Source organism: Mytilus trossulus, chromosome 4, assembly GCF_036588685.1.
Source record: "Mytilus trossulus isolate FHL-02 chromosome 4, PNRI_Mtr1.1.1.hap1, whole genome shotgun sequence".
NCBI lineage: Eukaryota > Metazoa > Mollusca > Bivalvia > Mytilida > Mytilidae > Mytilus > Mytilus trossulus.
The window spans coordinates 7,317,424-7,334,385 of record NC_086376.1 but is presented as its reverse complement, the minus strand read 5'-3'; the positions used below and the strand labels follow the sequence as shown (position 1 = coordinate 7,334,385).

The window sequence follows — 16,962 nt, the reverse complement described above, 5'->3', positions numbered from 1 at the left end:
AAGACCTGTTGGTGACCTTCTGCTGTTGTGTTTTTTTTTTTTTATTTTGGTCGGGTTGTTGTCTCTTTGACACATTCCCCATTTCCATTCTCAATTTTACTGTAACTTTAACAGCATATGTTAGTCTTGTATAATAGAAGAATTGTTTAAAAATGCCAATTTTTACAATTTCAGAATTAATCGATTTCCTAATTCTTTTTTTCTTCACATTTTCGAGATAATTCATTGATAATTGATTGGAAAAAATGTCTGTATCTGAAATTTAACCTAAAAATATGGAAGAAACAAAATAATAACGGAATTTGATCTTTGACATTATTTTATGCAAAACTGTTACCACATTTCTTTTGGAAGACATCGATATTTCATAGAATTCATTTTCCGAATCCAATGATATAAAATATAGCCATTGTAGTATGTTTGACGATCAAATCTAAGAAATATTGTGTCCGGTCACCGCACTATTAAACGTTTCTTAAAATAAAACTCTGATGACTCAAAACTTGTTTAACTAATTGTTTTAAATTCTAAATTGAACTGAGGGTCTCTATGATTTTGTATCTCTAGATGCTGAAAAGTCAGGTTTTTGTCATACATAACAACTTTATCAATGTCATCCGCTACAGTTGAAAAAATAGGTATTAAAATTTTCTGTTTTCTATGGAACGCCGTAACTGCCTTATGGTACTTCATTCTTTATTATGATGAGCTTTTTCTTTATTATGATGAGCTTTTTCTTTATTATGATGAGCTTTTTCTTTATTATGATGAGGTTTTTCTTTATTATGATGAAGTTTTTCTCTATTATGATGAGGGTTTTCTTTATTATGATGAGCTTTTTCTCTATTATGATGAGCTTTTTCTCTATTATGATGAGGTTTTTCTCTATTATGATGAGGTTTTTCTCTATTATGATGAGCTTTTTCTCTATTATGATGAGCTTTTTCTTTATTATGATGAAGTTTTTCTCTATTATGATGAGGTTTTTCTCTATTATGATGAGGTTTTTCTTTATTATGATGAGCTTAATATCCAAGCAATGTCCATGTCGTTGCACTCCCCGATACTATAACGCCCCTCGCTGCTGCTACCAAAATGGCGCGAAACTGCAAAAAGATGAAAGAAATTCTAGAAGAATTTGATATGCGGGAAAAAATCAAAGCGTTTGAGAAAGAGAAGATAGATTTGCAATGTCTTAACCTAATATTGTGTTCACATTCTCTTTTAATGTTTACTTATTCAACATGCTGTGGTTGTATGATCCTGTTTTACTAGCCCTTCATTTGCTTGCATTTAGTTATATTTAGAAACGTTTTGTTCTATCTTAATAATGGGAGGGACTTCCCATGTAGATATCAAAGACATATTTAGTGTTCATCTAGTCATAAAATAAACTTGAGTATCTTAGTATTTGTTACCATTTTTCTTTTAATTTGTTCAATAAAAATATTTTATCTGTATGTTTTGTATTCCTCAACCAACTCTTTTTATCCTATATCAAATGATTCTGATGTAATCTTAGTTGTCAAGCTACACAGATATTTAAACATACCCAAAATGCTAAAATAAAATTGAAAGTACTGAAATGACCTTGAAAATCAATTCAAGTAGGGATCAAGGTCTGGATATGGAAATCCATTGTACTACATTTAATTGAAATCCATTGACATATGTAGATTGTAGTGTTCATAAGCTTTTCTGCTGAAAATTTCAGTCCCATTAAGACCTATGACGCATTGCCTTGTCAATCAATAGGGTTCAAGGTCTTTTTATGACATAAGCAACACAACGGGTGCCAAATGTGGAGCAGGATCTGCTTACCCTTCCTGAGCACCTGAGATCACCCCTAGTTTTTGGTGGGGTTCGTGTTGCTTATTATTAAGTTTTCTTTGTTTTGTCTTTTTTCATTTTTAGCCAGGTGTTGTCAGTTTATTTTCGATTTATGAGTTTGACCGTCCCTCTGGTATCTTAAGTCCCTCTATTATGGATTTTCATTGTACCAAAATGGTTAATATCCATTTAGTAATGTTAATTCTATAGTGTTCACAATGATGATATTGGATGAAGAATTATCAAATGACATTGACCAATGACCTTGAGAATATTAGGGTTCAAGGTCTTGCTATGAACATCCATTGTTCTACGCTTTCTTGACATTCATTGAAATATTTAGATTCTCGAGTGACAGTGTTCACAAGGGTTTCTGCTGAAAATTTGAAGTCCATTAACGACCTTGACCTTTGATGCATGAACTTCAAAATAAATAAGGTTCAAGGTCATTTTATGGATATTTCTTGTATCAAGTTGGTTGATAGATATAGGAAAATGTGTTATGAGTACTAATGACACAACCACACTAAAATCACAATTCATGAAAGTAAACCATTATAGATCATTATAGGTCAAGATACGGTCTTCAACACCTTGGCTCACACCGAACAGCAAGCTATAAAGGGTCCCAATAGATTACTAATGTTTAACCATTCAAACAAGAAACCAATGTCTTAATCTATATAAAAAAACGAGAAACAGGAAACACCTATGAACTACATGAAACTGACAACTACTAAACACCAAATTCCTGACCGGACAGGTGCAAACAATTGCAGCGGGATTAAACATTTAAATGGTACCAAACCTTCTCCCTCGCATAGCACAAGGTCATGCTTTTCTCCGGCTTTTTATTGACGTCTTTACACTAAATCCATTGGCTGTTTGATGTGTACTGATTGATAATTTAGTCTTAGATGCATGGTATTTTTTATTAGTTTTCTTTTGTAAGGATGTAGAAGTACGCGCCCCGCCATGTGCACTTGTATTAGCAGTATTTGTATGTTTATCCATCTGATGAGTTTAGCCTTTTCAAATGATTTTTTATAGTTCGTTCTTAAGTTGTACTGTTACACCACTGTCCCAGGTTAGCGGGAGAGTTGGGGATCCAGATAACATGTTTATATATTAACACCACGACATTCTGTATGTAACGGCCTGTCCAAAATCAGGAGTCAGTAATTCAGTGGTTGTTGTTTTTTTATGTGTTACATATTTGTTTTTCTTTAATATTTTGTACATAAATGAGTTTTTTCGTTTGAATGGTTTTACATTGTCATTTCAGGGCCTTTTATTGTGGTCTATGCGGTATGTGATTTGCTCATTGTTGAATACCGTGAGGTGACTTACAGTGTACAGTTGTTAATTTCTGTGTCATTTGGTCTCTTGTAAAGAGTTGTCTCAGTGGCAATCATACGTATACACCATCATCTTTCTATATATAGGTGTACCAGATGAGTTTTATGACGGAAAACTAAAAACAAAACTAAAACAGGCGAAGAAATAGACAATGATCATGTAAAATATTACTTGTTATTGTATGCAAAAACGATCATTGAAAAGTTCAACCAGGCTTGTGCAGAAAGGATTTCAACACAATTCACAAAGTCATCAATGCCAAAGTTGGTACCTGTCCTATTGAAATCTGCTCTCATTAGTTGGTCATTAATTGCAATGTTCATTGGCTCAAAAATTGGCCTTCCGTCGTCCGTAAGATTAGCCGCATCAACGTTTCCCTCTAATCCATAATCAACGTAATCTCGTTCACTGAGTTGTGTACCAACTAGATTCTGTATTTGACCGGCGATCCAAATATTGATAGGAGATGATTTTGTTGTTCTCATTCTATGGCTTGCTCAAGCTTGAGTCCAAATATCAAGTCTTCGGTTAATTTCATCCATGTTAATGTAGTGCAGGCCTACTAAATGCAGTTCGTTTAGTGGATCTAGAATTCCCTGGTCTTCCAAATGATAGAATAAGTTGTAGAAATAGCTCAAAACACCCTCGTAAACGTCCCTCCATAATCTCTCTATTCTCTGATTGTGCGTGCTTGGGCCTGTAATCATACTGCCGTCACCATGTTTTGTCAACATGAAATCCGCCACAGATACATTTTCTAGTCCCTTATCTGACCGAACCCTTAAGGGTATACCAAAATTCGCCACTCCAGAGAGAAAGCTATTCAATACGGTAGCGGAAGTGTTGTTGTCACAACAATGCAGGAACATAATCAGCCTACTGAACCCATCAACTCCACCCAGTATAATGAATCTCCATCTTACTAATTTATGATTACTGTCTATGTGCCATAAGTGGTTCGGTGCCATCACGTTGTATACCCGCCTGTGTAGTCGACCGGTCTTTCTTTCTTGAGTACCAGCATAGTCTATTCTATGAATGGCATCTCTTAACCTCCATCTTTGTATTTTAATTCCTTGTCCTTTCAGTATTTCCCGCAACATGCGTTCGCCACAACGAGGAAAGTCTACAACAATGCCGGAAAGTATATTGTCAAGGTTGTCTTCATCAATGTCAGAAAAATCTCTTTTCTGTAGTCCAAAATGAGCCATCCGTCGATAGATTGTTCTCTCCGAGAGTTGTAAGAGATTTCCAATGGTCGATATCTTAAAGTCACAATCCAACAACGATTCCAGTACATTTTTGTCGACATGATATTTTGGATGGCCATCCAAACTATCAGTTTTCACAGGTTTCATGCCTCCGTACTTGATGCATTCCATTCGCAGTGTCATCATATGGGCTGGAATGGAAACTCCCAGATATTCCAGTTCATGTTTTGAAAGCATGCTGACAATATTTGGTGTTATTTTTTCTTTATCAAAAATTTCCCGCACATGAAGCAAGCCAACTTTCCAAAGAACTTTCAACATTTCTGATTCTGCCATTTTTTTCTTTTAGTTTATCTTAATTCTCTTAATTTCCGATAATTCTTTTAATTTCCCATGATTCCCTTCTAACAGCTCATCATAATAGAGAAAAACCTCATAATAAAGAAAAAGCTCATCATAATAGACAAAAACCTCATCATGATAGAGAAAAACCTCATCATAATAGAGAAAAAGCTCATCATAATAAAGAAAAAGCTCATCATAATAGAGAAAAAGCTCATCATAATAGAGAAAAAGCTCATCATAATAAAGAAAAAGCTCATCATAATAGAGAAAAACCTCATCATAATAAAGAAAAAGCTCATCATAATAGAGAAAAACCTCATCATGATAGAGAAAAACCTCATCATAATAAAGTAAAACCTCATCATGATAAAGAATAAAGTACCATAAGGCAGTTACGGCGTTCCATAGTTTTCTATCGTTCACAATTTTTATCGTGTTGACCTGCGTGACACTTTTACAAGCTAAGAACAACGGTTGTATAGTTTTCTAAAAATTACATGATTCACCACCACCGGAGCATCTTTCTAAGAAATAATTTTTCATTAATCTTCTTTTTAAATCATCAATTAGGTTACTTTTTCCCCAAGTTAATTCGTTTCTTTGTTTTGTGTAACTGGAATAAAACATATTTTACGGTGAATACCTTTTGGTTACATTATAAGTTCTTCATGTTCATAAGGATACTCCAAAGTCATTAATGACCGAATTACCTGGATGTCTTATTTCTACTACGAATCTGCATAAGACTGTTATAAGAAATCTTCCCAAAGTTTATAAATATCCGTGCACTATCTGAATAGATCACTTATATTAGTATGACTTATCATTGTTCATGACTTCTATAAATATCCAAAGTGAATGCACTTGAAATTTTATCGCTAATTGTTCATGGTTGACACAGATAGGCAAATATTTGTTTTCTGAATGCCAATCATTGCAGAAATGATCAGTCTATTTACTGTGTCGTTCACTGTAGTTTGTGTTGTTAATTCTTTAAGTGTCCATTATCAGGAAAATGATCGGATTCTTTCAAAAAGACTGTTATTAGATGATGACTACCAAACCATAATCAACAGACTGAACAATCTCACAAATGAGGTTTAGGCCCTTAAGAATGAAGGAGAGGCTCTTAAGAATAAAGTTGAAACTCACGAAAAGGAAAACTTTAAATTGCCTGTTAAAAATGATTGTTAAGAGACTAAGAATTTGTGCCAATGAAATAGTCAAAAACATCCAACGTAACATTAAAAAAAATAATTATTAAAATATGCCTAAGTAAATAAATTATGAATATATATAACCGAGACAATCAAAGATCTACCATCAAAACCTGCATGAAAAAATTAAATACATTGCAATACGACAAAAGAAACCCGTTGACAGCTTTACAAACATTACACAAATGTTTATTTCTATTGAGTTAATATAACACACGGAGATATGGTATTACTAATATTGCCAATGATACATCTCCAAAATTCGTCCATATTTAAGCATCTTTCATAGGTCACCTTTCGACTTTCAAGAATAAGTAAAACCCGTATCCTAAATTATTATATTCCACGAAGATAAAAAAAATCAGCATTATTAAAGCTTCAGATGTTATTTCTTAATCTTTAAATTAGCTTCTGATAAAGTTTCTTTTAATTGTATGAACACTTGACAAAGTTGCGGGTGTTTAAAAGGCTTTAATTTTTAGTGTTCATTAGACAATACTTTTAAGGGCGATATCTTTTTGCGCCAAAAAGTAACTCATTTGCGCCACAACTTAATTGCGCCAATACTTCTTTTGCGCCACCTAATTTTCAAAACTATAGGTATCATTTGCGCCAACAAAATAATCCTCTAATTGCGCCAATTTTATTGAGTTTTATTTGACAACTAAATGATTGACTAGGTACCATCAGCAAAATATTCCTCTGACATTGTACACAGAAAATAGCCTCGCATCCTTATAAAATTATTCCGCTTTGTGGATCGTTACACAATAGAAAGTCATCATCTTTGTTTGTAACAACAACAACATCCAATATTCTAAAATTCTGCTTGATTTTTTTAAAGTTAAGCCGGACGCAGATCGCAAAATTTCACGTTCTTATTTCTAGAGACTGATAAGGTAATAATAATATTTCTTTTTTACAAATACAAATGTGGTATTTATACTGCAAAAATCTGCTGTGAAATTTCGTAAAGCAAAAATGTATTTTATTCTCGTGATAGTTGTCTTTTTGTATTTGTATTATAATTTTAAGAACAAATGTTTTATAGCCTCTGAAAACTCTTTATAGAGTGGCTCTTGTTGTTATCTTGTGTTTTAAAAAGCTGTATATTTTATATGTAACAAGTGGTGAGACTTTCATAAGGTATTTGTCTTGTCTTGATATAGGTAAAACATGTACAGGTATGATATAGGTCAAAAAAATTAACAGGTAAATGTGGCGCAATTTCATTTCATTTATTGGCGCAATTAATACCATCAAATTAAAAGAAAGTGGCGCAGTTAATACCTTTTCAAAACTGCAATTGGCGCAAATTGATTCTGCCCACTTTTAACGTCTAACAATCATTAACCCAACTGAGTCTATATTTCAAAATATTAATTGAAATAATAACAAAGGTTATGTATAAAACAAAATACTAAACAATTATCTATAACTAGGGGGTATAACGACTTAGAATCTGGATTAGTTTTGAAAAGATCTATGAAGGTTTGACAAAATGTTGATGTCTTAAAAGATCTAATCTTAGTCTGTATCCAAACTGTTTACTGGAACAACAAGAAATAATACACGTCAATACAAAACAAAGTGTAAGACACTGCTCTGGATAAAAAGCATCAACCATCTTGCAAATTAACACTAAGTCAAAATGTCGCAGTTTGGGATATAAAACATTTGGTAAAATTACAAATCAAACGACAATACTAGTACCTAAAGATGTATTGTATCGGTCGCAGAACTTCTGATGTTGACCGTTAAACTTTTGAAATGTCGATTTGAGTGTCTTCTTTATAACTCTGTTTGAGTAGTTTTTGTGTAAGTTAAACATATGAGAGTTTAAAAAAAACACATACAATATGGCACTTACCCGGAAGTAGGAAAGGGGCACAAATAAATATAAAATTAATCTCGGATTTCAAATACTAGTAAAGGATCTTGGTTTTCAAATCAAGATCTCGGATAAATAATTTGTGATCGGGTTCCCACTCCGTGATAACGGATTAATATTCTGGGATCTCGGTTCCAAATTCATGACCTCGGATTACAAATCCGTCATATTAGTTGCAAAACCTGTGTTCTCGTTTTTCCAATCCGTGATAAAGGTTCTTCAATCCGTGATCTTGAATAGCTAATCAAAATTTCTAGATGGAAAATAAGTTTGTGATCTCAGATTTTGGAAACAGAGGAAACAAATAGTAGATAATTAACTATAAATAAATGGTTTTAATAAAGATATTAAAATCGTAAGCATGTCAGCAGAAGCAAATAAAACTACAGTTTAATAATAAAAAAAAATAGCATAAAACAATGTTTTTTCATACAGCCAAATATTTCACTTGTGTAATGAGGTATTTTCAGTTTTTAATTTTTTAGCTTTGCTTAAACACACGGCGGTTGCTTTTCTGGCAGAAAAAACAAAGACACTCACTGGTCAAAACTATCACATCTATTACGACCTTATTAAACTAAACATTGGAAACGCGTACCATCTTGCTCATGGAAACTTCCTTGCCCCTGTAAAGGGCGTATACATGTTTTCTGTTACAGCATGCTCTGCATCAGGCCATTTTATTGCGCTAGAGCTGACATTAAATGCTGCAGTAGTAGGAAGAGTGTTGGCTAGTGATCAAAATTACTCTGAATGCACATCCAAGTCATTTTTGTTCAACTGTTAGCTGGTGATGATGTTTACGTTCAGCATGAAACAAATGGCGACTTTCTATTAAGCTACTCGAATGACGGGTATCCCTCATTTTCTGGCGCACTATTAAATGTCCTGTAATATATAATAAAATATATTAAACCAGAATGGATTTGCTTCATTTACTTTTATGCAATTTTAGCCTTCGGAGGACAGAGTCTAAATTTCATATCTGAATAGTACACCTACTGATCCGTTCGTGACTTTGTTTTATGCGGATCATCTTACTCGCAGACAGATCGGTCATTCTCTCAAAATGTGCTTTTGATTTTCCATTTCAAACCCACAACAAAATCATCCTTGTTCATCCTATGATCAAGATTATATACATTAGAGCAATCATAAATATGAGAATAAGATAACATGCATGACTAGGTAATGTAGTTCGAGGAGTCTCCTTTGAAAACACTTTTTGTTTGTTCTGATCTAATGAATACTTGACGAGAATGAGCCACAAAGACTTTTTGAAAATTACATTTATATGTTTTTCCCTGAAATTGTATAGCCACAATATCTTTAAGCACAACAGTGCATACGCGGAGTTTATGTTGATAGCCCTAAAATAATAATTTGTATCACAAGTATCACATCATTATTCAAGAAACGAGGTCAAGGTCAGATAAACCAAGCCAAATATGCATGTACACCGTTCAATCATTCTATACATTGAATGTAGTTCACCTAGTGCTTATATAAGACCTTTTCAATATCTCTCGATACCTACAGTTGAGAACGACTACGACAGGTAAAATGTGAGGGGTCGTCTCAAAAGTTAAAAAAGGGAGATCATTATTGATTTTATTGCTTTCATTGACAATGATACAACTTTCCTACAGAGTCCAAATGACATGGATTTTTTAATTTATCTAAGTCACATTTCATGTTTCAAGACGTTGAGCTTTTAGCTGTCCTGTTGAAATTTGGAAAAATGAAAAGAACAAAGCATGTTTTATTTTAGTAAATATTTAATCAAACAATTTTTTATGTCTGTTGACAAGGGCAGCACATGTTTCCACAATGTCTGTCAGTTTTGGCCTTGAGTGCCTCCATAATGTACTTTATACTTTGTATCTTTTCAATTCACCAATTTGATGTTCCACTTCAATTCTGTATTCACCAATCACTCGATTAAGTTTCCTGCATTTTTGCGCATGTCCTAAGTCATGAGCCTCTGGTCTTGTATGATTTTTAATTTTAGTTTCTTGTGTACAAATTGGAGTTAAGTATGTCGTTCATTATCACTGAACTAGTATATATATTTGATTAGGGGCTAGCTGAAGGACACCCCCGGGTGGGGGAATTTCTCGCTGAATTGAAGACCAGTTGTTGACCTTTTGCTGTTGTCTGCTCTATGGTCGGGTTGTTGTCTCTTTGGCACATTTCTCTTTTGTATTCTATAACCAAAAACTATATACCGGAATTGAACATAGAAAAAACAAATATTGACCCGATGAAAACAAAACAAAATATAGCAATGGCAGAGTATAAAAAAATCAACACAATTTTATCAACTTCTTGTAAGAAACCAAAAGGTCATTTTCCGGAACGGGGGAAGGACACTACGACGGAGGGACAAGGTATGTTGTTTTCTTGTCCCAAAAAGAGTTTGAAATGTTTTAAAAAAACTCTATAGTATAAACCAACAACTTAAAATATAAATTTAATATCATACGCAACTATGTACCAAAAAAAATGCACTTCTTAAATATTGTAACCTTGAAACGAGAAGTCAATTATATATTTTTTTTCAAAATTCATCAAGGAAAAACATCAACTCTCACAAGATATCTTGAAGCGGAGAAGTCCGTCGATGAAAAATAGATGTGATATTTTCCTTCCACTTTAACAACCATCATGTGATTTTCGCTCCAGAAATTGAATATGTACATCAACTAAGGTGAAGATCGGTGAAAAACACCAAGTTGGTCGTGTTCACAAGTGTGATACGGACGGACAGACAGTCTTCAAAGTAATTATTTTTTACAAATTTTGAAAAATGTCATAAAACCTTTTACACCAACGATCATTACTAGCATGCGGCAAATATTTGGTGAAGACTCACATAATCATTAAATTGAAGGGATGCATACTGATTGCAGTATATATTTTTTTTTATCAATTCAACATGAAATTTCTTCTAAATACATACAAAATAAAAAGATTATATGATAGAGATATATATTTATTTATTTATTTATTTGGTTAATATATATTCTGAAACTATATATAGTTAACACAGTATATAACCGCCAATCCAATATGTTACGCAATGAGAATCGGGATGTTTTTTTGTCTTTGAGACGACCCATCCATTTTACCTGTAAACTGTAGGTGTCATTAGTCGGTGTCGAGAGATATTGAAAAGGTTTTATAGTATATTAGAACACATCAAACCGTGAAAACTTTATATTGTTCAATGCATCATGGGTATGAGTTCAAGTTCAGATGAACCCTGCCAGAAAGACATGCACACTTTACAATCAATGTATGGATTGCATATATATAGTTGACGTTTAAAATAAAGAATTGAAGAAATAAACTTAACCACAAAAAAAACATTGATCAATAGATTTTTTAATGTAAGTCAAGGTCAGATGATTACTACCAGAAAGACATATAAACGTTTTCAAACATAGTTGACCTATTGTTTATAGTTTATTATTAAACAACTTACTACAATATGTATAGAAATGCCCATGCTTTATAAAAGGAAAATTTCAACATCTGGTCATTATGAACAATGAAATTGCTACAGCCAGTCATTACGAGATCTCAGTCATGCATTACGAAATCTCAGGCATGCATTACGAAATCACACACGTGCATTACGAAATCACAGTCATGCATTATGAACAGATGAAACGGGACATCGATTAAATCAAAATGTCGTTTATTTCTTTAAATAAGTGTGACATTTTTTTAATTCTTTTTTAAACTTAATATCATAAAAACAAGTTTAAATGATGTTCATTGACATTGTTTTGTAACGACTTGAAACGGAAATATTTCACAGCCTTTTTCGAGTACGACTTTCGATTATTATCACTGTTTCATTTCCGTTGTTCAATCCTCAGAATGCAGACTTTAGAATAGTTAAACTGTCTGATTTATTCTTCCCAGCTACTTTTTATTTGCTAGATGAAATGAATTTTAATAGCATAAAATTCAGTACTTGGATGAGAAATCAGAAATTACATCTGACAGTCACAATGTTGACTAAAATTCCATGCGAAATTGATTGCGAAAAGACAAGTTGAAGTTCAGCTATGAAATTCCTGTATCTTCTTCACGGTAAGTTTCTTACTCTTTGTTTAATCGAAGAATTAAAATCATTTTTAAAATAGAAATGTTATGAAACGGGCTTTTCTGTATTGGTCCTGTTGTAGTTTGTGGATAGCTGTATAATTTTGGATCCGAGACTCGAAGACTGTTCTTGAATGAAGTTGCCTTTATAGTTGGTTAATAAAAGTATCAATATATGGACTTTTTCATATTGGCCCTGTAACATGCCCTTAATATTAATAATGGCCTCGGACAGTTGTAATGGCCCTCGGCGTTGCCTCAGGGCCATTACAACCATCCTTGGCCATTATTAACACCTCGGGCATGTTACAGGGCCAATATGAAAAAGTCCATACATTAATACTATACTAGAGAAACAGATTCTTACATAGTTACTCGTGGATTATCGGATTTATCAAATCTCGATAGTTAAATTATAAATTTTAAAGTCCTCGCCGAGGCGTCTCGGACTTTAAAATTGATAATTTAACTATCTCGATTGGATAAATCCGATAATCCACTGGTATCAATGTAAGAATCTATATTTCTCATAAAATGAGTGAAATTAACATCTTCACTTTTTTAAGTAGTCATTGAACCAGGAAAATGAGGACAATGACAAATGATAAATGGTATGACAGAAGGAAAGTTTATTACACAAGGCTTCTTTATAGAAAATATTATATAGTTATTGAACAAACAGGTCGGTATATATACAAAGGCAACAGTAGTATACCGCTGTTTAAAACTCATAAATCCATGGACAAAAACAAATTGGGGTAACAAACTAAAACCGAGGGAAACACATTGAATATAAGAGGAGAACAACGACACACCACTGAAATGTAACACACAGAAAAGGACAGTCATCAGACAAAATCCCACGAGAATAACAAATATAACATCAAAACCAAATACATGAATTTGGGATAGACAAGTACCGTGCCACGTCTTATCTTAATATCTCAAAAATAAGAGAAAACAAACGACGCAACGTTGAAATGTAACACACACAGAAACGAACAATAATATAACAATGGCCAACTTCCTGACTTGGTACAGGACATTTTTAAAGGGGGAAAACTGGTGAATAGAACCTGGTTTTGTGGCATGCCAAACCTCGCACTATATAAAAAATAAAAACACAAGAATACTGAACTCCGAGGAAAATTCAAAAAGGAAAATCAAACATCAAATGCAAAATCAAAAGTCCAAACACATCAAACGAATGGATAATGTAATCTGCACGGCTCAGAGTACCCTAATCAACATGAACGACGTAAGCGTTCAGTTTAGAGTATTATTGCGACCGTGCAGATTAAATAATATATACCAAACTGATTGTCAAATTACTGTTTGACACATGACGTTATCAATTTACCTGCACATTTTAGAAACATACGGAAGAAATTGAACAATTCCCGGTTACTTGGAAGTATCTTGTAGGGTAAATTAATGAAAAAATGTGTAAGGGTTCTGCGGAACCCAGTGTTTCGCCTATTATTGCAGTAAATCGTAGGCTCAACAACAATGAGGAAAACAATATTCCTCTTGTTACTATTTTATGATTGTAAGAAAATCTAAGTCCATTTAAAAGTAAATTACAGAAAGAACGGAGTAATTTTTTTACAAACTTTACTTCTGGATACAATCTTATGATCATAAATAAGCTTCTGTCCAAGTTTGGTACAAACCCAGGATAGCTTAAAAAAGTTATTAAAATTCTAAAAACTTTAACCACAGAGTGAATGTAATGGTTCCCCGCAGATAAACTAAGTCCATTTTTTAAAAGTAAAATATGGAAAAAATGGATTTATTTATTTACAAAATTTACTTCTGGATACTATCTTATGATCATAAACAAGCTTCTGTCCAAGTTTGGTACAAACCCAGGATAGTTTAAGAAAGTTATTAAAATTCTAAAAACTTTAACCACAGAGTGAATGTAATGTTTCCCCGCAGAAAAAAACTAAGTCCATTTATAAGTAAAATACGGAAAAAATGGAATTTTATTTTTACAAAATTTACTTCTCGATATTATCTTATGATCATAAACAAGCTTCTGTGCAAGTTTGGTACAAACCCAGGATAGTTTGAGAAAGTTATTAAAATTCTAAAAACTTTAACCACAGAGTGAATGTAATGTTTCCCCGCAGAAAAAAACTAAGTCCATTTATAAGTAAAATGCGGAAAAAATGGAATTTAATTTTTACAAAATTTACTTCTGGATACTATCTTATGATCATAAACAAGCTTGTCAAAGTTTGGTAGAAATCCAGTATAGTTTAAGAAAGTTATTAAAATTTCAAAAACTTTAACCACAGAGTGAATATTTGTTGATGCCGCCGAAGACGCCGACGACGACGGAATGTATGATCGCTTTGTCTCGCTTTTTCGACTAAAGTCGAAGGCTCGACAAAAAGGAAAAATACGCTTTTATGCATTTAAAGGTTGGTAAGAATGAAAAAAGACATTAACTTGATGTAACATTTTAGGCAGTCTAATCAGAAATTTCTATCGAAGAAGCAGTGAAAAAAAAAGTATTTGACAATATAATGAATACCTACATTTATTCATTGGGAGAACCAATTTTGTGTAAATTATTCAACTGTATGATGATTCCCTGCTATTTTCAAGAAATATGATAGACATTAAGTATACTGGAGCAAAACTTTAAGGACAAATCAAATGATCATAGTAACTATCTGAAATTGTGCCGGTTCAAATTTTGATGAATTTTTCACGTCATGGTCAACACACAGCTGAAAGCGTAGAGCCAGAAGCTCTCACTGCATAATTACAGGCGCATAGTTTTGTTTTCGACAAAAACAATGGAATGACGATGTTTTCACCTAGTTATAATTTTAAATACACTAAATTGTATATCCCGAAAATACTAGTAGATAGAGAATATTTGATATTTTCAAAAATGTCAGAATCTGTCTACTTTCTATTTGAACCAAAAGTATCAGATGAATCCTATAATAGTAATTGCCTTGAAGACCATTTTGTTCTAAATTCATGGTCTTTTAGTTTTTCTAAAGACTATAATAGACATTTAGTATACTGGAGCAAAACTTTAAGGACAAATCAAATGATCATAGTAACTATCGTGAAATTGTGCCGGTTCAAATTTTGATGAATTTTTCACGTCATGGTCAACACACAGCTGAAAGCGTAGAACCAGAAGCTCTCACTGCATAATTACAGGCGCATAGTTTTGTTTTCGACAAAAACAATGGAATGACGATGTTTTCACCTAGTTACAATTTTAAATACACTAAATTGTATATCACGAAAATACTAGTAGATAGAGAATATTTGATGTTTTCAAAAATGTCAGAATCTGTCTACTTTCTATTTGAACCAAAAGTATCAGATGAATCCTTTAATAGTAATTGCCTTGAAAGACAATTTTGTTCTAAATTCATGGTCTTGTAGTTTTTGTACAGACTATACCAGGAAGAAACTAAAAAAGTAAAAAATGATCAGCCATACCAAATTATATAGCTGTAATTAGTGGATGGATCCTTATAACAGGAAACTTCACATGACAGATTTTATTAGGTTATTTGAATTCTTCCAATCATTACAAAAAGTATAAAATATATGAAAATGTTTACTTTTATACTGCCAAAATCTGCTATGATATTTTACTGAAAAGAACATGTTTAATATATTCTTAACATTTGTATACTTTTAATTTGTTTTATGTTTTATTTATGTATATATATTTATGTAAATGTAAGTACGTCTGAGTCAGTTACAACTCTACAACAGATTACGAAGCAAATTTACAGATCTAACATTGTTGGGTTAATGTTTAGACGAGTTGAATATACATAATGTACACAGCCATGTATCACCATCATCGATGGATAAATCTGTTGAAGAGTTGTCGCTGACTAAGACGTACTTATAAATATAATTATTTTCTGTGACTGTATCTTACATTGATTTGTAAGATTCTTTACTAAAGATAATTGAGCTGATCTGTAACAATAACATCTCCATGACTTATACATCATGTACTGTAGTACGATGCTAGATCAAAACTGACGAGGAAAGGTAACACACGGCCACCGAAACAGATACCAGGACTAAAATTTATATATACGCCAGAAGCGCGTTTCGTCTACAAAAGACTCATCAGTGACGCTCGAATCCAAAAAAGTTAATAAAAAAAGCCAAATAAAGTACGAAGTTGAAGAGCATGGCTCTTAAAGAACGTATTGACCCTCAATAATATTATGTATACATTAAAATTAAGAACATTTTAAACAGTAATAATCAGCAATGATATCCAAGATCGACAAAAAAGATCTTATGGTTAAAAATAATGTGCTTGTCCATAATGTTAGGGAGTAGCCATAGTTAAATATGCGACATATGTACGCAGGTTCATAAGAGGCTCTAGAAAAAACCTTCATAGACAGGTTTTTTTATTAATCGTTGTGATCTGCTTATTAAATATAGATATAAAAGTGTATGTACTCTATTTATTGTACTACTGTTTCAATTTACTTGTATACGTAAAATCAACTGTTAGTATTTTTATCACAACATTGTTGGGAAAAAAGGACACAGGTTTGTTTGTATCGAGACTAGAAAGTCAAATGAATAAAACAAAAATAATACAAGGTGAATTGATTGATTGTTTTCGTTTAACGCCGCATTAGCACAAAAAATCTATATCGCGGCGACAGTTTTATAAAGAAATGTGAAAAACTGCAATGTGGTAAAAATTGAAATAACACTTTAAATTAACTTCATACGATGGAAGTGCTTTTCTGGATAAGTCTTCATAAGGAACGCTTAAAGCTTTTAAATATTTCAAATCCAAATATGCTTAAGAACTGATCTAAAAATAATAGCCGAATCCTTAAATGGTCAACTTTGCCAGAAGGATTTGAAACCTAGTTTATTAATAATTCTTAACTCATAATCCGACAATTAAAAAAAAAATCATGTCAGTAACGATATATTGACAACTGAGCTGTTGTTACCCTCGGAT

At 32.6% G+C, this 16,962-nt stretch overlaps 1 protein-coding gene and 1 pseudogene across 1 annotated transcript; one reads left to right on the top strand and one right to left on the bottom strand.

The window, feature by feature from the left end:
- Positions 1-3,344: 3,344 nt before the first annotated feature.
- LOC134714582 (uncharacterized) lies at positions 3,345-4,971 on the bottom strand. The gene has a single exon (XM_063575940.1). The coding sequence runs from the start codon at positions 4,734-4,736 to the stop codon at positions 3,687-3,689; it is 1,050 nt and encodes a 349-aa protein (XP_063432010.1). The 5' UTR covers positions 4,737-4,971; the 3' UTR covers positions 3,345-3,686.
- Positions 4,972-5,669: 698 nt separating this feature from the next.
- On the top strand, positions 5,670-8,747 carry LOC134714424 (heavy metal-binding protein HIP-like; annotated as a pseudogene).
- Positions 8,748-16,962: the final 8,215 nt, after the last annotated feature.